The 26,794-nt window shown below is 42.7% G+C and overlaps 3 protein-coding genes across 3 annotated transcripts in view; 1 reads left to right on the forward strand and 2 right to left on the reverse strand.

Annotated features, from left to right (window-relative positions):
* Window positions 1-3,509: 3,509 nt before the first annotated feature.
* PPIL1 (peptidylprolyl isomerase like 1) lies at window positions 3,510-8,973 on the reverse strand. The gene is made up of 4 exons (XM_054980660.1): window positions 8,892-8,973; window positions 7,222-7,376; window positions 5,204-5,272; window positions 3,510-3,885 (listed from the first exon to the last, which is right to left on the reverse strand). The coding sequence occupies exons 1-4, from the start codon at window positions 8,945-8,947 to the stop codon at window positions 3,665-3,667; spliced, it is 501 nt and encodes a 166-aa protein (XP_054836635.1). The 5' UTR covers window positions 8,948-8,973; the 3' UTR covers window positions 3,510-3,664.
* Window positions 8,974-9,787: 814 nt separating this feature from the next.
* Window positions 9,788-19,269, forward strand: PSRC1 (proline and serine rich coiled-coil 1). Its single transcript, XM_054980405.1, is given in 8 exon segments — window positions 9,788-9,796; window positions 11,351-11,405; window positions 12,148-12,205; window positions 12,843-13,425; window positions 14,201-14,374; window positions 14,762-14,912; window positions 16,282-16,560; window positions 18,558-19,269. Coding segments are annotated over 8 exon segments (1,401 nt in total). The 3' UTR covers window positions 18,650-19,269.
* A 3,126-nt stretch (window positions 19,270-22,395) lies between these two features.
* CELSR2 (cadherin EGF LAG seven-pass G-type receptor 2) overlaps window positions 22,396-26,794 on the reverse strand; it is a 129,018-nt gene continuing 124,619 nt past the window's right edge. Inside the window, exon 35 of the mRNA XM_054979609.1 lies at window positions 22,396-26,061. Coding sequence (XP_054835584.1) covers window positions 26,040-26,061 — 22 coding nt within the window. The 3' untranslated portion in view covers window positions 22,396-26,039. The remainder of the gene's footprint in view (window positions 26,062-26,794) is intronic.

A 26,794-nucleotide genomic window follows, 5' to 3' on the forward strand; every position in this document is an offset into this window, starting at 1 on the left:
ATATAAAGTGCAAAAGTGCTTCAGTGCTAACAATCAATAACATCAATTAGTCCAATTGTTAACATATCCAACTGGTGGAAAAGTACAAAGACAGTTTAATACACTCTCCAGAATGCACGCAGGCATTCAGTGATATATCAAGAGAATTGTAGGTATCAGTCTCCGCAGCATACGCTTGCAACAATCCGCGTTTAAGTTCACATTCAAATAAACATGCCACAGTGTAATATCAATATCCCACAGTCTCTAGGATGCACCACTATTATTAATAGTATTATGGATGGCAGTCTTTGTAGCATACGCCTACAGAAATCAACGTGTAGCCTTGTAGTAAGACAAGCCACGTCAAGCCACGCCTATGGGTTTTGCCAGCATAGAATCTCCGCCCCGTTTCGTCCACTCACTTCTTCATAGGCATATTAATTCATAACGTTTCTCTTCAAGCACCTCACCATGTTGGTTAGCTCAGGACGGTCTGACGCCGTCAGGGGTGCTTGAAGAGAAACGTTATGAATATGCCTATGAAGAAGTGAGAGGACGAAACAAGTAATGAGCTGGTTACAGCTGCACGACAACATTGACAATGCAATCCTGAGGTGGGGCAGGGTGCAAAAGTGCACCGGGAGCTGACTAGGACTCACACCAGCATAATCCTCCCTATGCCAGAGTAGTGGCCTGGCTCCACTCTGTCTGGGTCCTCTGCCAGCGCCCAGACACAGGGCATAAGCCCCCCCTTCCCTGCACCCAATCAGCTCTCTGGGCAGCCTCCATAACCTCTGGCCAGGGTGCCCATGAACCCAGGTAAGTAGGAAGACTTTCCCACTGGAAGGGCATCCCTTGTCTGGTTGCTGGCAGCATCTATGATGACAGAGCTGTTGCCACTGTCTCTGGCCATTGACACCCTCCCAGGACATGGAAGACCCAGCCGTGGCCTGAGCAAGGCTCAGCTCCTAGCCACACATCTGTTTCCCTTTTAGGCAGGTAGTGATCCATCAGGGAGGCCAGGGAGCATGGCTGTTCCAGTCCCCAGTGATCCTTCCCAGCTGCCATCTGAGCCCTATCCATGCAGCTGTTCCCTGGGCAGCCTGTGACTCACCCCTGCTCCTGAGAAGGCAGCATGAGGAACAGCCCTTGTGGCTCTGACCACCATGCAAACAGGTGCAGCTCGTCCCAGCCAAGGTAAGTTGGCAACACGCATCCAGACAGCCTCTTCACAGTTCAATAAAATCTGTATCAAACAACTAGTTCCTCCCTGCATCTTTGCTTGCCCACAGCTGATAGCCACTCCCCCCACCCCCACTCCCTCCTGGGGCAGCCCCACAGCATGTCATCGGAGATGGTCCCCAGCCCTGAGCCGCCAGGGAAGCAGCAGCCCCGATAAGCCACCAGGCGCCTCCACCCCAGCTCCCAACAAGAGTAAGCAGGCGTTAATCCCATGGGCTGCTGCCGCACACTACCCCCATCACACCCAGCCCCCCCCTCACATGGTGGTGAGGCAAATAGGGTGGGACATGGGGTCTCATTCGTGTGCTGGGGAGCCGTCAGCCCCCCTCATGCCACTGGGGTCTGAGGTGCCAGGCAGATGGCCGTGGCAGTCAGGGGGGCAGGGATGATCTGTGGGAGGCAGGCGGGCTAGTTCATGTGCCAAATGCGCAGGCCCACATGGTGGGAGCTCCCTGCCCACCATCTCCAGAGGATCCTTTGGGTCACGGCCCTCTCATCCAGGCCTGGGGAAGCCAGCCAGAAACTATGGGGGAACATGGAGCAGCCGTGGCAACTGTCAGAGCAGGCTCCCGTGGGCACCTCCCCAGAAGGGCATGACTGAAAGCAGTTATCACCCAGATGTCCCCCTCATTTGCATATGGAGATGCTTTGCTGCAGCTGGGGGGGGGGGTCAGGACCAGGGAGTGTACCACACCCCTTGGACCCATGTGTGCATGGCTGGGTGAGGGGGACCAGCCCTGTCCAGCGGGATGTGCGATGCCAGCACGGGAGGGTGTCACAAGGCTGCAGGTGCCATAGCCGGAGGATTCCTCCCCTGCAGCGAGGATCCTGCTATCTGGGCTGTGTGAGGTGGCTAGGTGCCGTGGGCAGAGTTGGGGGGGCTACAGGTCTGTTATCTGCCTGATCAACGATGGGGACCACCACTGCAGCAATGGGGCTCTTTCCGGCCAGGCATGTTGATGCGGGTGCCATGACCAGGAGGACATGTGGTCCTCAGCTGCCTGCTCTCTGGGGGAGGGGGAATGAAGGTGTTGACAGGCAGTGGAGATCATGGCCCACGCTTGCCACTCATGCACGTGTCATGGTCGTGGCGTGGTCATTGGGGGATGCTGGTGAGGCTGCCAGGGGACCGATGGGGCAGCCACTTTCATCAGCAGCCTCATTGCACATTGCCAGGCTCAGCCGCTGGTATAGCTCTCCTGTGAAAGTCCTTAGGGAGCAGATGAGCAGCACCACAGATACGCTGGTGCTGGGAGCAAGCAGGCCTCAGGATTGCACTGTCCGTGTTCCGTTGAAAATGCTCTGCTGTCCCCTATATTAACAACTGGATTATGAGGGCACTGAAACTTGCTCTCACTTCTTAGAAGAGGATCAGAATGGTCCATTAAAGAAATATTTAGAATCTCATATGAAAAACAGCAACAGGGATTCCCCTTTCTCTCATATTAATAGTTATAATGTAACCACAGCACACAGTACCATTTCCACAGAAAAAGTTGTACCACTATCAAGCATAGTTCCAACTACCTCCACAGCATAGGCTTGCTATTCACCTGCTTCAAAAGAGAAGGAGGGAAAAGAAAAAGAAAAAAGTAAAAAAGGGAAGAAAAAAAGAAAGAGGAGAAGTGGGGAGAACTATCTTTGAACTATTATTCTAGCCACACAACAACACTGACTTTTCAAGCTGAATGATGTGATCTGCTGTTGAAAGGTCACTTCCTAAACGCAAGGGCACACAACTGTTAACTAGAACTGAGCAAGACCAATGCCTGAAGACAACATTAACCCTCAGAGCTACTTTTCCAAGTGAAAGTATATGGTCTGAAGTGTCATGTGATCCAGCAAGCACAGTCATAAACAGCCAATGGACTGCCCTGGATTCATGATGCTTGAATGGCTGAAGTGGTGGCTGCTATGTTTACCAGGCTGTTTGCACCCTTTTGTCTGGTCCTAAATTGATGTTACAACACTCATATAAGATTCTGCTCTGAAATGCCAAAAGCCTATCCTAAGCTATGAGTAAACAGACACAAGAAGGGAGCAGCAAAGCTACTTGCTTTTGTGGGCATCAAAGGGCCACGGAAATCGGGAACTGAAATATAGCTCCAGAGAGTAACTGAGACACAAGGATGCCAAAGATATCTTTAGTTCAGAAAATCAAATTTATTCAGAACATAGAATGAAGGTTTTTTCTGTTTGCATTTTGGTAATTTAAAGTGGTACATACAGTTCTTTTAACCCAAAACTTCTAATTTTAAGAAAGAAATTCAGCTGTATTTGGGGGGGGGCGGGGGAGATAAATTCCAAACATGCATTTTAGGGTAGGATTATTTTACACTTGAGTGGTTGCCCAGTGTATCTTGGAACAACGTACTGATCTTCTACGAAACCAAGTACAATGGAATGCAATTAAATTCAATCTGATTATCTTAATACCAGTCTAACCCGATGGATAAATCTTCAGAATCTTTATATCATCTACTGGACGATCTTGTGCATTGGTTTCCACCATGCCCACTCTGTTGACTACCCCAATACCTTGGCTAACACGACCAAAAATAGTGTGCTTCCCATCAAGCCACTGAGTTGGTGCTAATGTGATAAAGAACTGGCTGCCATTTGTATCCGGGCCTGCGTTAGCCATAGCGAGGATTCCTGCACCTTAAGGAAAAAGAAAGTGTGTTAACCAACTTTAGGCTCTCAAACTAATTTTCACAAAAACACTCATAAATCAAATGGTCACATTTTACTGATTTTTAATGCTCTAGCAGTCCTTAAAAATTATCAGGATTTTTAGTAAGACCAATGGAACCCCAATATAAGGACTGGTCATGAATCCCAGCTCCCACATCTAAATATCTAGCATTTCCCTTCCCCCAAGGAGTTCAGAGCAGTATACATGGATCTTCCCTCCACCATTTTATACTTAAAATCCTATGAAGCAGGCAGGTAGGTTCATGCAAATTCCATGCTGGGGATTATTAGGAAACTGACCACAGGAACTGAGAATAAAACAGACAATGTTGTAATATACAGAACTGTGATGCGCCTTCATTTGGAATACTGTGTACAGTTCTTGTTTAAAAGGAGCTGGGAAAAGGACAGAACAGGGCAACCAACATGATTAAAGGGTTGGTGCACCTTTCTTATGTGGAAAAGCTGAAGAGTCTGATTTTTTTCAGTTTAGTCCAACAACATGCAACACTGCCATTTATTATTTAGACATAACCCTCAATACACACATGCTTGAACACACAATTGTTTATGCTTCTTGAAAAACCGATTTGGACGAACTACTCATTTCTCCATTCTAAAGCTGCTAGAAACAGTAATGTACAGGGACTGAGGATACAAATCCAGTTCTTGCAAGAGTAGTATGGAAACAGAATGCAGTGATAATGGCAAGTTCTTCTTGCCTTTTTCTGGCAACTTCTTCTTGCTTTTTTATGGAAAGAAAAACAAGCAGTAACTACAGGGAAAAAACGAAATTTAAGGACTGATTTGATGTCTTCTCAAAGGAAATCCAATAATATATAACTGCCTTGACACAAAGCATATGCAAAATATGAAATTTATAATAACAACAACATTCAATTTATATACCGCCCTTCAGGATGACTTAACACCCACTCAGAGCAGTTTATGAAGTATGTCTATTATCCCCACAACAAAACACCCTGTGAGGTGGGTGGAGCTCAGAGAACTAGAAGCTGTGACTGACCCAAGGTCACCCAGATGGCTTCAAGTGGAGGAGTGAGGAATCAAACACGGTTCTCCAGATTAGAGTCCCATGCTCTTAACCACTACACCAAACTGGCTCTCAGTATGAAATTTATAAGCTAGGCTTAACTGACTTTTTAATATTCAGGTTATTCTGAGGGCATTTACATTGACGCCATTTTGCTTCTAGATGTCCAAAAGCTTCTGTCTTCAGATAGTGATGCACTTAGTTTGGGGATGTACCAAAAATATTACCTACCTGTAAATTTCAGTTCAGGATGGAGTTCATCTTCAAATTGCTTGCCATAGATGGATGCTCCTCCTCTTCCTACCATATTACAAGACCAGGTGAACTAATTAGCAAAGTCACAGCTGAGAGGCATATTCACTGTTCCTCATGATATCACATTCCTAGACTGTCTAAGTTTATCACTTCCTTTTATTCTTGTATAAGAGGGGAAATGCTGATCATAAATGCTTGCAGGGGAACGTAGAATAGCCACTGATTAGATCAACAGTTTTCTCATTACTTTGTAGGAGACAGTAATTGATTTAACAGAAATGATAAATATGCTGCTTCTGCAATAATAAGCACACAAATTTCTTTCCAGGTCCAATTCAAGGTGCTGGCCTTGAGCTTTAAAGCTCTTTTATGGCCTGGGAGCCACTAGCTTGAAGGACCATTTATGGTGTTCTCACTAGGGTCTGGCTTTCAGTCCCCTCTAGGTAAAGACTGCCTCAGCCCAAGGATGTTTTCAATGGTAGCTCCCTCCTTTGTAATGGGTTGTCAAATGAGATGAGAGATTTCCTTCCCTTCAGCAATTTAGGAAAAAGTAACAGGTGAAACTTTTTAGAAGAGCCTTTGACTGAATGCCAGTTTTATGTTAGTAACATAAAAAAGGCTCTCCTGAAAAATGCAAGCAGATCCTCAGAAAACCAGATCAGGAGTACACAATGAATCCACCTCTAAATGTACATTTTTTTTACATTTACTCTTAAAGTGACTAAGTGCTTATACAGAGTGCTATATATTTCTTGAAACCAGAATATAATTTCATTAAAATTACACAGAAAAATAGACATATATATACACACACACACACACACACACCAATAAATAGCAATAGCATCCATTCACAAATACAAACATGTTCCTGCACCACGTGACACTGCTCCTAAGGAATGAGAATGATCAGGAATATCATAAATTGAAGTGTGGATAGGTTCCTTGCCCCTGAGGAAGTCATTGATGAAAGCTGAGACACGCAAGCTGGCCCCAGTTTGGGCAGGGCACAGATGGGCTTTGACTCCTTCCCCCATCCATGCTGCTTTCTAGAGAGAATAAACAGACTCATTGAATTCACTTAACCTTGTTACTAATTACCTGCTTTGTTGCATCTTCCATGGAGCTTCTTGCCGACTTGAGTCAGAAGAGATTTTTAAGACTGTTGACTGTTTCTCTGAAGATATACATTTGCACAGTCGGTTGTATAGATTGTATTTTTGTACATCACATGAGTTATCAGCTGTTTGTATTTGTGAATGGATGCTATTTATTGGTATATATATATATATATATATATATATATATATATATATAGATAGATAGATAGATAGATAGATAGATAGATAGATAGATAGATAGATAGATATGTTCATTTTTCTATGTAATTTTGATGAAATTATGTTTATTCTGGTTTCAAAAAATACATAGCACTCTGTATAAGCACTTAGTCACTTTAAGAGTAAATGCAAAAAAAATTGTACATTTAGAGGTGGATTCATTGTGTACTCCAGATTTGGTTTTCTGAGGATCTGGTTTTATGTTAGTGGCAGACGATGTTTAAATTTCACTTCATGTACACTCCATTTTCCTTCCCAATGGGGACCCAAAGCAGCTTACATCCTTCTCCTCTCCTCTATTTTATCCTTACAACAACTTTGTAGGGTAGGTTAGGCTGAAAATATGTGTGTCCCAAGGCATCCAGTGAGCTTTCATGGCAGAGTGGGGATTCAAACCTGGGCCACCCAGATCCTATTCCAACAGTCTAATCACTACACTACACTAGCACTCACTGCATATGGAATTTTCTGTTTGGAAACCTCTGAGCTTTTAGGGAAAATGACATAGAAATATATTTAAAAAATACATACCTGAAAACTGTTGTGCAGGATTTTTTGTGCAAAACCTTATCAATTCTTCACACCTTTCCCATCCATGTTTGTTTTCAATAACATTCAACACATCCAAAGCACCTGTCTGAAATGCATTCTTACCAGTTCCTGTTGGATCACCACCCTGAATCATGAAGTCTTTGATTATTCTATGAAATTTTGTGCCATTGTAATAGCCACGTCGGGACAGCTCTGCAAAATTCTTACAAGTCTTGGGAGCGTGCTTCCAGTACAGCTCCATAACAATGATGCCCATGCTGTAAAACACACAGAGAAAGACTCCAAATGCATTTCTAACATCACACTGATTCCAGAACTCACACTATGATGGCTTCCACACAAGTTATCTGTCCTGAGTTCAATGCTTTTGGAAATCGTTTTTCCCCCTCTTTCCTCGTGGCACTATGTTGCATTCACCTCTGGGCTTTCCCCCAGTCTTTCTCAAACCTACTTTGCTCTGAAGTTTTGGCAAAGATTGCAGTAAAGCCTGGATGGCTGCTACATAGGTAGGATCATCTGGACCACATGTTCCCACAGCAGCCATTTCCTCTCCCCCACCACCATGCAGCTTTTAATTTTTTTTTTTTAGAAATAGACACTAGAATATTGTTATTCCATTGTAATAATAGATGTAGCAAGTTCTCTGAATTCTCAGCTTTCATTTTTTAAAAAGTCTCCAACCCCTTTCATTGCAGAGATATAAGGGAAAAGACATATCTTCAAAAGGGAAGGATCTACACTTTTTTTAAAAAAAAACAAGAGCTGGGAATTCAGAGAACCTGCTACATCTATAGTTTCAATGGTATATCCATATATTTTACAGTTGACCTTTTCAAATTGCAAAAAGCCCTGGTGGTCCAGGAGAATGGGAGTGGTTGCTGCTTGGGGATTACCTGCCATGTGAAAGCGCCATTGCTACTGTACTTTATCTCCAGCCTCATCAGCAGTGGGGAAACCACACAATCCTGTGCACAGGTAGAAGACACCTAAGACTAAAAACTGTAAGTATGTATCCTGCAATAAATAACTGAAATTAAGCTACAACTTAATAAAGCTACAAATTAATAAGTTTTCTCCCTTCTGAGTTTACTGATTCATAAAATGAGAAACAAATACTTAGTACTGGATGTGTCATCTGATCTGATTTCTAGAATGCAACCTCTACTTAGGGGCTAGCTGTACCAACTGTAAATCTTTTCAGTTAGGAATTCAAAAGTCTTCCTTGAGAACATGAGCCTACTGGCTATGTGACAGCCCAGACCACAGATTAAATGTCAACCTATTTAAATCCAGGCACTAACATTTTAAACTTGTTTGCAAATTAACTTGTAAGTTAGTAGAAGCTAACTTAATGGATAAGATTTTTTGCTTAAACCTTTGTTAATACACAAGTTATATATTACAAACACAGCACTACCTGGCAAAACAATATAGGGTGGCTAATTTTTTTGTCCAATAGGACTCTCACATTTTTTATAACTTTTATAATTAATGAACCTTCATAAAGGCAATCCTACACCTGTTGAATATCTGCCTGCATATCAGGTACCCAGTAACTGTACAGAAGTAGCTAGTATCCCTAATGCTCCACATTTGTTTGCGACAAAGCCATAGCAACAGCGAGTAGCGTGATCAGCCACAATCAGAACTGGAATACTCGCTGGATTCACGGGAACCCAGCGAGAAAATTCAGTCGAGTTCAGGAAAAAAAATGAGAACAGCACTCCTCTTCTGTCGTTCTGAGAAAAGTTTTAAACCTGTCTCCCACTTACGTGGTCTCCATGGAGACAGTGGGCGGCTGCCAAGTATCAGGAGGCACCGCAGCCATGCTTCACTCTACCAGAAGTACTTCCCATAGGGGGAACCAATCTCACAGATCACACTTCCGGCGCAACTACCTATATGGTCCCCTCCTCGGGAAACAGAGAGGGGTGTGGTCTAACAGGATTTTATTAGATATCGGGCCAATCAAACATAAGAGTGCTGTAATTGTATTGTGACGTTGCATGGGGGGGAAAATTTGAATGTGCTCCTGGCTTTTCTTGCTGCTTGCAAAAACTTTATGGTAAGAGCAGGCGGAAAATGCATTTCCGATGGGAAAGGGTTGCATGTTGGTTACATGTACGCATGAATGCGATTTTGTTACTGGGCTAGTGAGTAGGGTTGCCAATCTCCAGGTCGTGGCTTGAGATCTGGAATTATAACTGATCTCCAGCCTATTGAGATCGGTTCCCTTGAAAAAGATGGTTGCTTTAGTGGGTCGAATCCGTGGCATTTTACCCTGTTGAGGCCCCTCCCCAAACCACGCCCTCTCCAGTCTCCACACACCCCCAAATCTCCAGGAATTTTCCAGCCTGGACCTGGCAACCCTACGTGGTGAGCGAAGCTGTGTCTAAATGGGTCAGGTGGGGACTGAATCTTTTTGCACGCGCGTGTAAGACCTTGCATGCCTGGACTGATTCCCATTTGCTATGCCTATAAACAGCCGGGTCTCTTTTTAACTTTGCATTTATTTACTCAGTAGTAAGCCTCACTGTTTCCAGTGGGCTTGCTTCTTCGTGAGTGTGGCTTGAATTGCAGCCAGCAATAGAAATGTGTAAGGTGTTCTGTGTGCATTGTGCTAGACTGAGGAGAATGTAAACAAAGACCTTGCCCACTCACTGATATCATGGTGTCAGTAATGAGTGCAATGAGTAGGCAGGGGAAACAATGAAGCTCTCCCTTAGGAGCACATAACTATCTTAGGAACAGATCATCATCATCGTTGTGATACAAGTAAGCTGAAGCTGGTTGATCTGGGAACCAGTCAAAAGTTTCTAGCCTAAGGAAGTATTTTCAAAACCAAAGGTATTTATACAGTGTTTAGTTACACTGTATTTAATTTAGTACAGCTAGTATATATGATCCCTTATGAGTTTTTAAAGGCAAAAAAGTTTTGGTCTCAAGGAGCTTACAATGCAAAACATACAATGGGAAATCAAGAGAAAATAAGAGATGCTGCAGAAATTATAACTTTCTGTAACTCAAATTGTATTGATCTACATTTGTACTAATAAAAAAGTACAAGAGGAAGGGATCCAGATTCCAGCATCATCTTCTGTTTGAAGTAAGGAACAATTTCTGTCATTGGTTTTAACAGATGGAAATTTCCAGTTAGTTTGATGAACTTAATCTAACTCAAGGCACACCACTCTAAAACATCTACTAAAGTATACTTATGGAAGTAAATGTAAGCAATCTTTAAAGAAAACTGCAAAGTGTGCTTAGTAAGCACTGAAGCAAATGCTTACACATTTTGTTAATACTTTTATTTACACAAAAACTGACAGTAAATAAGGGCACTAAATAGTGTAATAACTAATTGAATAAGAATGGTAGTTTCAGTGATGCTTGTTTAAATGTTAAAGCCCATTTATCCATGGGTATCCTTTTTTTAATACTGCAAAGTCTGATGATTTAAAATCAATGCTGAGACCAAAGTCCAGGCATTTTGTGTCTCAAGTGACTAGCCAGGTCTTCCTGGGAAACTCAAAAGCAAGGTATAATGAAGACAGCTATCACTTGTTATTTGTCCTCAACAAAATAAGAGGTACACCATCTCCAAATGCAGAGTTTCTATTTTTAAATGTATGGTGTCTAATAGCTATTGATGAACTTACCTATGATTTGGCTGGCTTTTTAAAAAAGGATTGATTCTATAAAATATGGGTTGTGAATTCTTTTCTCATTCATGAGCCTATTACCAATCAATTTTATATGAAGAATATATGAAGCTTCCTTCAGCTGAATAATTCTAAAATTTTACCAAAATCTGCTGAGGGATGTAGGGGGTGGGTGGGTATGGAATCTCTTTTCTTCTGGCTGGCATTGGCTCTCCAATGGGTGATGGTTGTCCTCTCAGATGGATGAACCTTAATATTTGGAGGGAGAATTAACTTCAAAATTCTCTCTACAGCAGGTCATAATTTTATAATCCCCTAACGTGCCTCATTTAGTTATCTCTTTAAAAATGCTTTATAAAGAGCAGCATCTTAAGCTTTTCTAGATGGGGGAAAATGCTCAGATCTGTAGATCACCTTATCTAATACTTTTCTGTACATATTAGCCCTCTGACATCCTAATTGGAATAGGGTAATCCAATGCATACAACACTCTAAATTTTGGGTTTGCCATAGATTTTTATATAGTGGTATTATGATACCTGCTGTCTTATTCTTATTTTCCCATTTAGTTACTCACTGGTTTGCTTAGATAGTTCCTGGAAAACATGGAGTTGCCAACTGAAGGTGAGCCCTGACATATCCATGGTTGCATATGTGTATGTACATGTTGCTCTGGATAGAACAACCAGGCTTGGTCTTTCTTTGCTAGGCAAAACTTTTAACGCACCTTTTGACCTTTATAGTTGGGTGCATTGATTTTGTTTTCAAACTAGGACTAGGTACAAGATAAAAGATCACTTTTAGAAGAGTCTTTTTATGCCTGGCATGCTGCATGCAACTTTAAGGTTTTTCAAGACTCATAGAGCCAGTTTTGATGACATGCACTATTTAAAGCATGGTATACAGCCAAGTCTTATGAGAAATTCAGCATGCCAAAATACACTGATTTCAGTAACCTTATGTGAATTTAAAACTGCACAGGATCAGGCTGTTAATTGTACAAAGGCAGGTCCATTAGCATACATCAACTTGGACTGTATTATTCCCATTAATGGCACCTGAATCAGGAAGAAAAATGGCTTTAATTCTCTGCTTTGCTGTTGACCCCTTCCTTGTGATTTTGTGCACATGTGAGCTGATGTTTTTAACTTTCATGGATTTTAATAAGAGTTATGAGACCTAAGTTCTACTACAAGTTAGGAACTGGCTTTTTCTGGGAGAATTTCCTCTAGTATGATGACAGATTTTGCACCTTTCCTTGCATGACCAATTAGTGTTTGTGACAGTGATCAGCCAATTGATGGAAGAGTTATATAGCAGAAATGCAATGAACATTTATGATAATTATGCTTATTTATTCCTCCAGATATAAAATTTATTACTGATGAGACATTTGACTTTGGGTTGTCTTCTCCTTCAGATGGGTAAGCATGATGGATCTGACCCCTAGTAGTGTAATTCAGCATGACAGGCAACAGATGTGTTAATGCACAATGGCCACTCCATCTGTAAATGGCAAAAATGTGGGTTTAATAAGCAAGATCCTCCATACCCATAATTCTGTGCTGAAGTTTCTCAAACTGAAATTGAATTCAATATAAAATCTTTGTTTAATAGTGGGAAGCTGATGCTTTAAATTAAGAGCTCAATGGGTCCATTTATTTCTTACTAAAACAAAGACCTCTGGGCCTTCAATATGTTGAGCCCTTCCCCATTCCCTTTTGCAAAGCGGCACAGGAACAAAATTAAGTCATCATCATGGTACAAGTGCTATGTGAATGGAGGAGGGTTCCCAAATTCCCTGTCAGTTGTGTAGGTTTTGTTATTGCACACAGTGTCCCTCATATGTGTTTAAGAAAATTTTAAAACCCCAAACAATTAGCACTGATGTAGTTAAAAACCTTATTCAGGTTCTATTTTAAAAGTGACACTTTGGTTCTGTTGCATAATAGGAACCCTCTTCTCTTGCTTTCCTCTTACACCTGCTGCAGTCTCCCTTGAGTGATGTTGCTGTATCTTGCTGAATCTGTTCCTTTTCGGTTCTTGACTTTGCTGCTACAGACTAGAAGAGGAAGACTTTGTCACTAGTCCTAGTGAGCCCAGTGAAAGGAGCTTGGCACAAACTACTGACATGAACACCTTGTTGGGAGAGAATGGGAGCAAGGCTAGAGAGCGGTGGAGCCTCCTGAGTCCTGAGAAGCTGGAGGAGATCAGGAAGGAAGCCAATATGTTGGCTGCACAGATGGAGAAATGTAGGCTTTTGGAGAAGAAGAATGTCAGCTCTGATTTGACACCTGAGAAAGTACCAGGATATGAACCTTTCTCCCCAATCAGACTTTTGCACGCAGAAAATGAGGGCACCAGGAACTCCAGACGGAAGACTTTCAATGTGAAGAACAGCCCGCTGATAGCACTGCTGCCAACAGTGGGGCCTGAAACTCACTTGGCTCTAGATTCCCCCCAAGTTCAGTTTCTGCAGGGGCAAAGTGCTACTTCTCATGTTGCAGACTCTCCAGTTTCCAGAAAACTGCAAAATAAAACTAACAGCTCCAGTGCGGACAGTCAGCTTTTTAAGAAATCCAGGCCCAGCAAGTCTCCCAATGTCTCATCAACAATGATGCCTCACAATAGTAAGAAGGTATGGGTGGAGGACTGGAGCCTGCATAGCTTGCAGTCAGAGTACAAAGTATGGGCTCAGGGAATCCTGGTTTCCCTCCTGACCTTTTTCTGTCAACTACTTTAGCTGTGATTCCTTTTCTCTAGCTGCACATGCCAAGAGAGTAGGGTGTTTATACAGTATGTGATGCCACCTTCTGAATTCAATGGCAATATGGGAGGCTGTAGACCGTATCAGCTCTCCTCCCGGTATAATTTTTTGTTTCTGAGCCAGGCAAATCAAAGGTCTTTCTTCAGAGGGATTACTCTAGTGGAAAGATGTTGCTTTAGATACCACCACCACCAGTACTAAAGTTGTCCTCTAAAAACAAGAGATTGGTAGGGGGGGTGCCTGTATTGTGAAATTTCCTCCTCCCAAGTGTTAGTCAGACCCATATCACTAAAATGTTTAGTCGACAGGCAAAATCTTTTGTCCTGTCAGACTTTGTGAATTTTTAGTTCTATTGGAACAATCTACCTGTTTTCAATTTTCACTCGTTTTGAACTAGTTGCATAATACTTTGGATGGATGTATCTGATATGTTGTTGTAAGCTAGTCTGAGGCCTATGCAGTGGGGGGAAAGTTTATAAATACATATAGAGCAGGATTGTCTTTTCCCACACCTAAGATGCTTCTGAGTACTATTTCTTCTCTTAAAATGTGGTATTTTAAGATCTATATGCCCTTCTCTGAACTTGCTAAATCATTTCCAGTTCTTTTCAAAATTCTGGCTTTGTGTTGTTTTTTCTGTCTTCATTCTCAGGCAAGTAATAGAAGCAGTAGGAAGGGTAGACCGTCTCCACTTGCTTCCCCCAAAACAGCAGAAAATCAAAATAAGCTGCTGGATTTCAGACCTGCCCTTCAAACCAAAAAGGGGGGACTTTTGAGGAAGAAGGAGGAAGCTTCTGGCCCAGCCTGTTCTGCTCAAGAACCAGAGGTATTTCTAGCCAAGAAAGAACAAGCACTGTGTGTAACAAGTGTGTGAATAACGCAGTAAAGGGCCCACCCTGCTGGCTGTTTCTACAGGAGTACCTAGCACTGTTGACCTTTGTTTGCATTAATGTAACCGAAGTAGCCAGAACTATGAGTTATACTTGGGGATCATTATAACCGTTAATGACATTCACCTTTGTTTATATATGTGTAATATATGAGTGATGCATGGCATAGTACCTGAGTACCTTCCCATGTAGCAGCAGTCTCCATACCTGACTGAGGACACTTTCAAACAGCTCTGAAGCAAGAGGAGGCTATTGAGAAAATAATTCTTTGCTTCCAAGCAAACAGCTATGTAGATTGTTTTCTTTTTATGTTGCTGCGTTAGTTGAAACTTCAGGATTCACCCTGTGGAGATACAGCGCTAGTATCACAAGGAAAAGGAAAGCTAAGACCCAGGGCGTATCCATCACAGACTAGCCCTGTGAAGAAGTCCTCTTCTGTTCAAGAAAAGTTTCCTCTTCAGAAGGCTTTTACAAGTAAGTTAATCTACACAGCTGGGGTCAGAATAAATTTCTCTCCACAGAAGATCAATGATCAGCAGAATACTATCAAGTCACAAATTTAAGGGAAAAAACTACTTTGCTTGATCGAAGGTCCATCTCATCCACATCCCCTCTTGTTTATCAGGCATTTGGTAACTAGAGGCTTGTTTTTGGATGTTTCATTTTTGGCTTTCTTGGAGAATTAATATTGGAAAGAATCTATTTTCCATCAATATTTTAAAGAGCTACCTAAACAAATGGCTATTGCTACATCCTGCAGCAGTGAATTTCAAATGAACTGTATGTTGCATGAAGAAATAATCCTTTTTTGGTTTATGCTAATTCTAATGTTTTAATTGAGAATAGTCTTGGTTTCATTCCTTTCACTTCTTTGTATACAAACATCCACGCATTCCTCTCTACACAATTTTATAAAGATTTATTATTTCTTCCCTTAATGGCTTATCCCATCCCCACCCCATAAAAATCCCTGCTCTCATATGCCTGCCTTTGTAGGGAAGATGCTCTGGTGACTTGGTCCTTTTCCTTTTCTGTGTCTTCTAAACTGCTGTATCCTTTCAGTTATGGATGACCAAAACATACATAATATTAAAAATGTGGTTGCATCATCAAGGTATACAGTATCATCACTATTGCCAGTGAAGCAGTACATTTTATTAGGTACAGTATTGGAAATAAAATGTACTGCTGATTTTGACACTTCCACTTTTGCAGAAAACTCAGCTGGTATTTTGAGTGGTTTTTCTGCTAATACTTCCTTAATGGTTGCATCTAATTTATACTATATCAGTTTATATTTTGAAGGTAGGATTTTTTTGTCATAACATATATCACTTTGCACTTTTTCACTCCGAATTTCATCTGCCATTCCATTGGCCAGCCTAGTTGGGAGATCCTTTGCAGTCAGCTTGGTGTCCACTATTCTGAATAAACGACGTCATGTACATGCTTGGCTACCTCACCATCCATTCAGACACTTGCAAGTAAGTTAAATAACACCAGTCCCAATATAGATTTCTCAAATGGCTGCTGCTGCTTGCTTGCCCGCTTCCACTGCAAAACCTGTTGATTCTTTTTAAAATGGCTGCCTCTCAGGGGAATACTCAGCCTCCAATTCTACAACTGCTAGGTTTTCTTAGAGCCTTTGGTGAGGGGCTTTGTCAAAAGCTTTTTGAAAATCTTTGTATACAACCATCCGCTCATCCCTGTCTACAAAATTTTGTTTAACCCTTCAAAGAAATCTCAAAGGCCAGAGAAGTACAAGAGAAAATTCCCTTTTCAAGTTCTGCTTGATGGCATTCTAATAATCTGCCTTCAAGCTGCTTTTCCTCTTCCTCTGCAGGTCAGGCTAAAATGATGGTGGGCAATATCCCACAACCACGAGCCAGCTCCACGCCCCACAGCAGCTCTTGCCAGACTCGAACCAACAGCACTCCCACATCTGTGCTTGCAACCAGACTCCCTGTGCCAAAATCCATTCCAAAAACAACCAGTCACATCACTGCTTCAGGAAGGCATACAGTCCCAGGGAGGCCCAGCCAGCTCAAGCCAGTGAAGCCACCGAGTTTGGAGTTATCTGGTGGGAAGGGATCCTCTCTGCCAACCCTGACTGGGAAGAAAGGTAAGAGGACATAAGATGCATCCTAACTTGAAGGTATGAAGCAACTTTATACCATCAGACCAGGATTGGTCTGCTAAGTGAAAGGACTTCCCCTGCATCTGCTACCCGAAATCCTTTAGATAGAGATGCTAGAGACTGAACTAAGGACCTTCTGAATGCAATGCATTCCTTCATTTTAAAAAACTTTTGGCCCATTACTAAATGGTCTGCCCTGATGCTCCATGCTCTTATTAGGCAGTGGAAGCAGGAGCTGATTCAGAAAACACATAGTAGTGTCATCCTCAGAGTGTAGGATTGTACTACTACAGCCTGCTTGAAAGGAATTGACAGTTTTCTGAAGGCAAGGAGTTTCTGACTTGGGGCAGCCTTCGAATGTGCATGTTAATGAGAAGGCCAAGCTAGAAATCTCCCTTGCATACTAGCTTACCAGAGTCATGGAGTTCTTGATATGGGGAGCTTCCAAATACATGGATCCAGAAACATCCTTTCTGTTTAAATTGGCTGCAAATCTTGGGTATCCGCTCTAGTCAAGGGTGGCTTGCCTGAAGACATCAGTTGAAAAGTACTTTGCATGCATGCAGAACTAGGTTAATGCTTTGTCTCTGAATTAAGATTCTTACTCCATGAAGCCTTGGCATTTCTATTAATTTCTGTGAACATGGACCTTACATTATTCACTTGGGTTAGGCCAAGAGATACTGGTCATGTCTGAGGCCATTGTGATATAAAGATGCTTTCCAAAGCCTTTTCCAAGGAGTAAATCCCACTGAACTCAATGTTAAGCATGTTTCCTTGAAACTTGAGAGTACCCGGCTCTAAACAAATCCTTTCTACCAGTTATAGAAGATACCCGTTAGTAATCTTGAAGCATATTCTATTTTTGGCATTCTTGATTATTTGAGTGATACGAACAATGTACGAGTGTTATGCATTACAGTGGTTAAGAACTAAAGTATCTGTGTGACCAGCTATTTTTTCTTCAAGATATCCAATATTTTCAAAAATGCTTGATCTAGGTCATGAGCTATAATAATTCAGGCTCCTGAAAAAGTATTTTGTAATTTTCAACAAAGTATTTTAAATCTGGTTGTTTTGCTCTACAGAAGTGTCTGAAAAGCTGGAAAGTAGTATGCAGTAGATAATAATTACCATGATCAAAAGCCTGGAACGGAAGAAACCAGGAGGGCGAGGGATCCGGGACATACTCAGTATGTGGAAATAGATCAAGGAAGGAAACGGCTTTACCAAGCTCCAGTATTCTCTGTGGCCACTGAGGAGCCAACCAGGGAATATTCTCTTATATAATTCAGATTAAATATATGGATCACACACACCCTTTTAACAAGGAATCAAATTTAGTCCCAAGTTGTAGCAGAGTGTTGAACACCGATTTTTATGTAGATTTGATGAGGATCTTCAAGAGTGGTTTACTCTCAGTTAAATATTGTTTGCAACTTTTTGACTGACTGATATACATGGAGTTTGTCTCAGAAGTTTGGAATGATATTTGTTATAGTTATGCGACAAGTATGACTGGCGTGAGAACTCTCTTCTGCTCCAGAAACTCACATGATGCATGACTTTTTTCTAAAGAACAGCAAACATTTTTTTTAAAAAACTGGCCTTTACTGAACAGTCAAGCAGTGTGCTAGTTAGACTCTATATACAATACAGAGTTCTTTTTTTAAAAACAAGTGCTTTATTGCCCTACAGATTTTTTTTAAGGCAAATCGTAGCCTGAACGTTGATCTTGCCAGCTGATATACAGAAGAGTGTCTTGGGGGGGGGGGGGGGCGTGGAGCATGTTTTTTTTCTGGTGAAGCTTGAGATCCTGACTTTTATATAGCAGTGTGCTGGTCTTCACTGGATTTGTTTGGTCCTAGAGCAGACATCTCAGGCAGGTCACAATGAAAGATATTGGAATATTGCTTAGTGTCATCTAAGTGAAATACGTCATGCTGATCTCTACTTTTCTCCCTTTCCTTTCCTTTCTAAAGCAGCTGCATTCCAGCAGACACTTCCTTCTGGTACCTCTCAGAACAGCAGGCCCCAGCTGCCCAAGAAGACAATCTCTGGCTCTTCAAGGTAAGGTTTTGTCTTTCTGCTTTCAAGCCAGGGGCAGGAGAAGACAACAGTCCAACCACACCAATATTTATTGATGGTTCGGTACTATTGCTTGATATGCTGGATGCAAAGACTGAAACCAGTAGGAATGCAAAGTGCATCCTCTTCTCTAAGCAGATCCGCTCCGCTTAGCATCAGCCTGTCGCCTTCTGTGTCAGTTCAGGATGTTTGTCTGCTCACCTGAAAGTCAGAGGCATTTTACATACCTGCCATTGTTTATTTAAGAAGTCCAACCTTGTCATTAGCCCCCAGTGCGCCTAATGGTGTTGGTAGATGTGCTTGGCATTAAAAGGGGCTTGCGATATAAATAGCAATACAGATTATACAGTTTTTGGATAATATGGAGAACAGAAATAAGTCAAGATGCTGCCTTAAATTTGTAGAGCCCTTAATAGCTTGGTTCTGTTCTAATTTTTTTATTTTTTTCAACTGATTTCTCAATATAATTAAAATATCATAAATATACTGAACTAAGAATTTGTGAGGCTCACCTAAAAGTCCTTTCTTTCCTTGAAGGTAACTATGTTGGACATCATAAACTCCTTGGGGACCGGAACATCTCAGGATGGAATTGAGTCGCATGTCAGATCTAAACTACAAACGTCATGAGAAGCTCTTGTTAATGCTTCAGGCAGGCCACTCATCTGCAGCACTTCCACTGTGGCTCTCCTCCACCCTGATGACACTAAGAAGTTCACCTCATGACAAATGTACCTGGACCAAGAGGCACTAAGCACTTCCGAGTCTTACTAATATCATGACTTGTGCCACTGAAAGGCCATTTGAGCTGCAGGCTGGGAAGCTTGGGCAAGACTTCAGTTTCCCCAAGTCTGTAAACTTTTTGCTTAGTGTGTTATTGTGGCTTGTGATGATTGGTCTAGTCCCCTTAAATCCTAAGACATTGGGCCAAGCTACAAGTGATGAATGACACTTGAACGGCAAGTGTATTTCTCCCTGTTCACTTGCCCTCCACTCGATCCACTTGCCGTTCAAGTGTCATTCGTCACTTGTAGCTTGGCCCATTGTTAGAAAAAGCCAGTAGTCCTTATATTCAGTCTTATGGGCATTTTACAGAATAGGGCTGTCTCAAAGTATTACATTATTACTGGACAGTCTTAACTGTTGACCTATTATGACTGCTTCCTTAAAACACTAATTTTCTATGGGCGTGAATTTCAGATTAGGTGGAATCTGAGGAGGGCACTTTGTTGTTGTTTAAACTTACTACACATTAACAACCATGTGGCCCTAGTGCTCATATTATGATGTAAAAAAGCAGTCAATATCTATTTCATGCCTTTTATTATTGTATACTTCTATCCTGTTCTTCCCTTGATCTCTTCTACGAAGTTGCCTCTCGTTTCAAGTCCTAGTTGGTTCTGTGCTGCCATAATTGCAGTCTGCCAAGATTTTGGCTTGCAATCAATCCTGTGCTGTAAGCTGAGCAATCGAAAGCACAGTTTGAAATTATGGGCAAAGATGAGAATAAAGAAAAAAATGTCTGCTTTCCTTTTCAAGCCAGGCTCCTGTACTGTCATCAGCTGAACGGCAGGCAAAAATCAAACAAGTAATGGGGGGGAGGGGTTTCACTTGTTACATTTCTGTAGCATAAGCAAAAAATGTAAGCTAAACTGTTTGAAAAAAGTTACTCTATTTTTTGTATTTCCTAAAAAAACCCACTTCCTGTTCTTAATTATTCTTATTGCTTGTATGCCTTGTTCTATCTTCTTTAAGGATTTCAAATTACAATGCACATTATCCATGTTGTGGAAGTACACTTGATTATTAACAGAAAGTTGTAATAGCTGATGAGGAATGGTTGTTTCGTACAAAAGACCAAAGCCCCCACAGCAGAACACTCCACCAGAGGAAGATGCCAACAAAGAGGACTGCTAGCATACAAACCTATAATCTACGAATGTATAAATTGTAATATCATTGGAAGCCCTTGATAGAATTATAGCTTCTTACAGCTCTGCTTGGCATATTGGGCTAATTCCAGCTGCAGTGGACTCCTATATTTCACAGTGGCGAGGAATTGCTTGTGACTAAGCATTGTCCATGCTGGGCTATGAACTCTGCTATTTAGTATCTTTTGTAGTAGCCTACAACACCTACCCCTTTTTTTACTGCTGAAACACAAGTCCAAAGATTCAGCTTCCTTTTAGCAATGGTCTCCCCATGCCCCATAATTACTTATCCTTCTCTCAGAGCTACTGCATGAATATGACGGTTTCAGTTTGTTTGTGTTAGTTTTACCATAGTCTGGTTACTTAGTTCAGTGCCTTCCCCCACGTAATTTTGTTTAGCACAAGCTATGGATACAGTACTGAAATGGAACCACCTGAACTGAACTATGGTTTTTATTATTTAGTAAGAATGGGGGAGGGGGGTGAAGCCTACTGTATTTACATTAACAATTCTAGCTGTACACTTCTGCTTTCAGTACCAAGGGGAGAGAGAGCATCATATCAATATTTATGAGCAACCTCCTACAGGAAGTCTCCAGGTGTCTTTCCTCAGACTGTCTCTCCCCCTTCCTCCCCTAGAGTGCTGTCAGGAAAAAGGATATCATCCTGCCTGGCTCTAACTTAAATCTTTTCTGCATGGGCCAATTTTGCTGGTTCGGTTTCCACAGTGCAGTTTTTCTCGTGACCATCTGCACCCAATTTGCCACCATGAGTAGTCACTCTGGCCACTTTGTGGCTTTTCCACAGCTTTCCTGGGAGCACTTATACCCCAACTTTAAAAAAGAATCTGTTTTCCAGTCTGCAGTTTCCCCGTGCACACTCTTTATCCTGTCGTTTAGCATTCTACTCTCTTCTGCCCTCTCCCACCCTCTGCCAGTCCACTTCATTTTGACTGGCCACTGTTGTCTAGCCAGCTACTCCCTCCCCCTCCTTTCCATTCCTCCCCTCCCCTCTTTCCATTTTCCTTTCCACTTAATTTTTTTTTTTAATCCAGTGTAAGATCAATGCACTGATGGGTTGAGAGGTTCAGGAAATGATTGATCCAGCGTTCCAGCGATGCATCGATTCATCACATGTGCAAAAAAAAAGGGGGGGGCTGGTGATGTGACATCACTTATGACAGCACTAGTGACAAAAGCACCAGCATTCATCAATCCTGACACATTTTAATGTGCAGACTAAAATGTATGGCACCACACTAACCAAACATGAGAGGGCCCAGACAAGCCGATTCCATGGCTTTCGGCTTGACTTCTGGGATAGTGAAAAGTCCCTGGTACAGAAGGGACTTTGATTTCTGCTGCAAATGACCTTAACAGCTATTGCAGAGGATGTTGATGGAAGAGCCAATGGCTTTGAAGCTGCTATTAACAGACTATGGCCCCTTGGCCAACAATGAAAGAAGCATAGTTTTGGACAGTGGTAGTTACTCATTACCTGTGCAGTGATGGGTGTATTAGGCTGTGAGAAGACAAAATTTGTATTTGCTGTAATTGCAGTTTCACAGCAGCTGCAAATGAACAAACTCCCTAAACTCCAATATACCATCTTGTGCATCAGTTGATTTATCTCTTCATCTTCTGGATGTTGCATGGTGTTTTCCCCACTCCTTCAGACACTTGTTAGGTTTTGATGATGGACAGGGTGTAGGCATTTTCTTTCATATACCTCTTAATTCTTCAGCTGCGGATGTATCCCCTCTACCTCCTCCCATTTATTCCAACCCTTCCTCAGGATGGCACAGGTTTGGATAGACACTCTCCAGTTAACAGATATATATATATTAAAAAACAATTACAAATAAATTAAAATGTAGACATGCCTATCACATCTCCATAGGTGAGATAGCCAACAGGTGAGTTTTGTCTTCTGTCCATGGCAGCATGTGTTCAAAAAAGGCTAAGCAATACCAGTGATAGATTGAGAAGCTAAGCTCTTTCATGAAGTTCCCAGTAGAAGCCAGTCCCCTCCCAATCAGTAACATGCTTTTAAGGTTTAATACTAGCTTGGCAATTTATCCTGGTCACTAATTAAGGTGAATTCCTACCCTCTCCTATTCAGTCCTATTCTGGGCAAAGTCATAGGCTGAAGATGATCCCCCTCCCCCCCAGAAGTCATGATCATTAGGAGAGCTCAGTGACCCAGAATCCTTTGGGCCACTACTGCATTCCGGCTTGTTTTTGTTAATTTGCATTCTCCAGATGAGAAAACATCTTGCATAGAACACTGTTATCACAAGCTAGTTTGTACACTTGACTTGGGATCTATATGGGTTGTAAGTCAGGGTTTGAGGTATTGGGGATGGAGCAAGTGACCAAGGTCTTTTTCTGGCAGAGCTCCTGTACCTTTAACAGTTCTGTGACAGACAAAAATTCTACAAGTGAAGCTTTTCCCATGCACCTGCGATGATCAGTTGCCTGGCTCTCTGCCTATCATGCTGCCCCAATAGGAGAAAACAATGGCAAATGCTGGCCAGAAAACTAAAGCCAGGGGGTCCTTTATGGAAGACATTTGTACAATAGCCATTAGCTCTGCCTATCTTTTATTCCACACCTGCAGAGTAGATACTTGGGTTTCCACTGACAGCACAATTCACAGTATGTTACTTGCTCGCACGCTGTGAGTTGGCAATGGGAAGTTTGAGGGGGGAAAGCTTCCCTGCTTGCTTTCCCCCCCAAGTCAATTCTCTGCTGCATCTCTTATGGCATGTGAGTAGAACTGATTAAGAGTATGTTGCGTTTTTCTTCACTAGAGGTTTTGGTATACTAGCTAGGGCCAACAGGAGTGTCTCATTCTCTAGGGGCTGAGGCATTAATATTCTCACCCCTAAGGGAGGATATGGTCTACTTGTCTGAGGACCCAAAGCCTGGGCTTGCCTTTTAACGCTGCAATATTATGGTAGGTAGCCTAGCGGAAGAGTGGAGGAAGTACAAATATCATTGCTTGACTGAACTTCTGATTTCAAGATAGGTCTCCGCTTTCCATAGGCTTACAGATTAGAAGTTGACCAATGTGAAACTGAAGGTCAGGGCAACACTGACCTCCAGCGAGAACTCAAATGCTGCTCCTTCTGCATTAGGAAAAAAATCTCTTCCATTTTTTTAACTAGGTGAGCTAAACTGCTCACAGGGTACATTTTGATGGGGAAAAAATGTACCAGATCAGTTAGTCTACATAAGAGACTGTGTTGGAACCGATATGCTTTCTGCTTAACGTTGTGGTTAACACACAGTGGCTGCTATGGAAGTGCCAGGCTGACATGACACAGATTTAAAAGCATCACATCCTATTACATTAAAAGATTCCAAGAAAGGGCAAGGAGAGTTGTCAAGGAGGCCCCCACAAAGGCCAGGTGGCAATGACCAAGATTTCCAGAGGAGATGAAAGGAGCCTCCTCATTTTGGGAACCCCATCCTTGAGTAAGCCAGGCCATGTCAACAGTCAACGTCCTGATTAACTCCTCCTTGTGCAAACCTTGGCTAAGTCAGTAAAGCCAGCTAACAAGACTTAACACAGTTATGAAGCTAAAGTTGTAACCCAAACAGTTTTTCATCTCTTTAAATTAGAACATCCTTCAGCAGTGGTCAAATAAAAAATTACATCAAAATAAACAGTGCCTTCACCCCTCCCCAAGCTGCCCCCCTCCTTCCCCACTCCCTTATCAGAAAAATCTCTTTCCCAGGAACTCTATAAAAAACTTTCCAAAAGGACCCAGCATGAAAATCCCCCTTATGAGCAGGCATCTGGCTTGGCTGAGTGTAGAAAAAATGAAGGCTTCTGAGGCAGAAAGGCAGCGCCCCGTCGGCGTTAAGTGCCGGGCGCTATTGGGAGACTTCAAGGCAGCATCCTTGCTCCAGCCCAGCAGCACAGGGACCAGGTGCTGACTGGTGAAAAGGAGCAGAAGGGGAGACTTTTTTCTTTTTGTCGTTTTCTATGAAAATAATTGCAACATGGACAGATGGCTCAGAAGGCCACTCCCATGTTGCTCACGCCTTGTGGGACGGCTCTTGGAACAAACTCAGTGAGGCTAAGTCACTGAACTGGCAGGCTGAGCTTGGAAAGGTGGCTGCCACAACCAACTGGTTAAAAAAGTAAGTTTTATGGTCCAAGAGGGAGCACTTCCATTGATGAAGGTATCTTATGTCGGGTTCTAATCTCACTCAGGACTCTAGTCCCACTGAGTTTTCTGGTTCCACTGTGCGATCTGGAGTGCCAAGTCTGAGGTGAGCAACGTGCCAGGGAAGGAACGAGAGTCTCAGCTGCTGATGCAAATCTGTTGAGCTGATGAATGTATGGAACATCCTGGGGAACTGGCTCTGGGTTTTCGTTATAAATCTTACCACACCTCCTTAAGCAACATAACCAAGAAACACTTTTATTTTCCTTAGGCCGGAGCAGACGAGATGGCACTGAGTGCTATTCTGCAAGGAGCACTCAACTACTTACACAAGAAGTTATTTGGATGAGAAAGTTTCTTCCTGATATTCAGCCCTTCTCAATTCTGTGGATGCTTGGCATAGCAAAGCCAAGATTTCAGACCCCCATCTCTCCTATGTGCCAGACAGATGGAGACTGACTTGCCTGTTGGGATAACATCCATCTACTGCTCCTGCAGGCATGTTTTAAATCCCTCGCAACAGGATGGCAGAAAAGCACCCTTAAAATAACTGTCACACATACTGCAGAAAGAGGCCAGGGCTATCTCCTAGGACTGTGCAGAGGAGGCCTTCAGGGAGGTCATCAGTAATGCAGTCTGCCTGTAGTGCCTACAGATCTCATGCTGTTGTGTTCTTAGGCCTTAATCCAAAGTTCCCTAGTCTTAGGAGAAAGTCAGAGCAATGTCCTGTCCCTCCAGAAACTGTGCCCCATTTTTGATTTGCCACATCAGTCTAACACCTACCATGTTCTGTGCCCCCTGTGGCATCTGTCTTCGAGCACACTGACCCCTATGCAGCCCCACTGTCAGATATGCAAACATCAGCACAGTAAAGCATGTCCAGGGGCCCCAGGCATGTGTTTGCTGCTGAGGTTTCCCCGCCCAACTGGAAAGATAAGAAAAATATTCCAGACTCGCCGAAGTTCCAGACTGGGCAACAAAGCATGAAAATCCCTGAAGACTTGGAGGTGGTCAAGTTTGTGTTTCTGTCCATTTTACAATGTTTCAAAGTGCATCTGTTCAAGTAGGTCCGTCTCCTGGGTCCTGCCATTGACCTGGTGTCAGGATGGCAAGTCAGTTTCATTTGGCACTACATACTGTGGGTCCGGCTACTCAGGCCGGGCCGGGCTGAAGGAGACAACATTCCTCGCTGCGGTTTGAGAGCAATTCTGGCTCCCGGACTGGCCAATGCACGAGAGAGAGAGAGAGAGAGTCTGGTGCGTGCGGCGTCAGATTGAGGTTTCATCACTCCTGCTCAGTGATCAAACACAAAGCAAGAAAGGAAAGGGGGAAACACAAACATATGAGCATGGTCATGAGCAGGTTTGGGCAAAGCACCCCCCGGGGCTTGTGTGTTAATGGAGAAAATTAAAAAACAGAAATCTAGGCGATTGAAGAGAGGTGAGAGAACGAGAAACAGAGAAGGGAGGAGAGGAGGAGGAGAGGGTGGGTTAGTGCCAGAAAGCTGAGGAAGAAGTTAGAATAGGACAGCATTGCTTCATCCCCACCCCACCCCAGATAGTACTTTATGCTAGGCTGCTGGAGTATTTATCAGTAATTCATGAAAAGCCTTAACTTTTGGTTAACAGAGAGAGAGAGCACCCAGGCAGGTCTACTCAGAATCCTACTCAAGTCTATTCAATAGGGCTGATTCCCAGGAAAGAGTTCGTACGATGACACGGACATCCCCTTGTCCAGACAAAAGGGAATTTCAGATATTAAAAAAATGCTGCTGTAGCCTCTAACCACAACCCTGAGAAGCATCTTTGCACTACCCCTCTGACTGTAGGGGGGGAACTGGTATGCACCCGGAGCCTCACTTAGCCTCCGGAGCCTCACTTAGCCTCATAGAGGCAAGAAAGGGAGAGCCAGGCACAGCTTGGTTTGGACGGCAGCAACATGCTTTTCAAATTCTCTATCAGGCTGTGGGGCTACTGATGTAGCCATTTATCCTCCCAGCCAGAAAGCAGTTGAGAGTTTAATC

This window comes from Eublepharis macularius, chromosome 5 (genome assembly GCF_028583425.1).
Source record: "Eublepharis macularius isolate TG4126 chromosome 5, MPM_Emac_v1.0, whole genome shotgun sequence".
Classification (NCBI taxonomy): domain Eukaryota; kingdom Metazoa; phylum Chordata; class Lepidosauria; order Squamata; family Eublepharidae; genus Eublepharis; species Eublepharis macularius.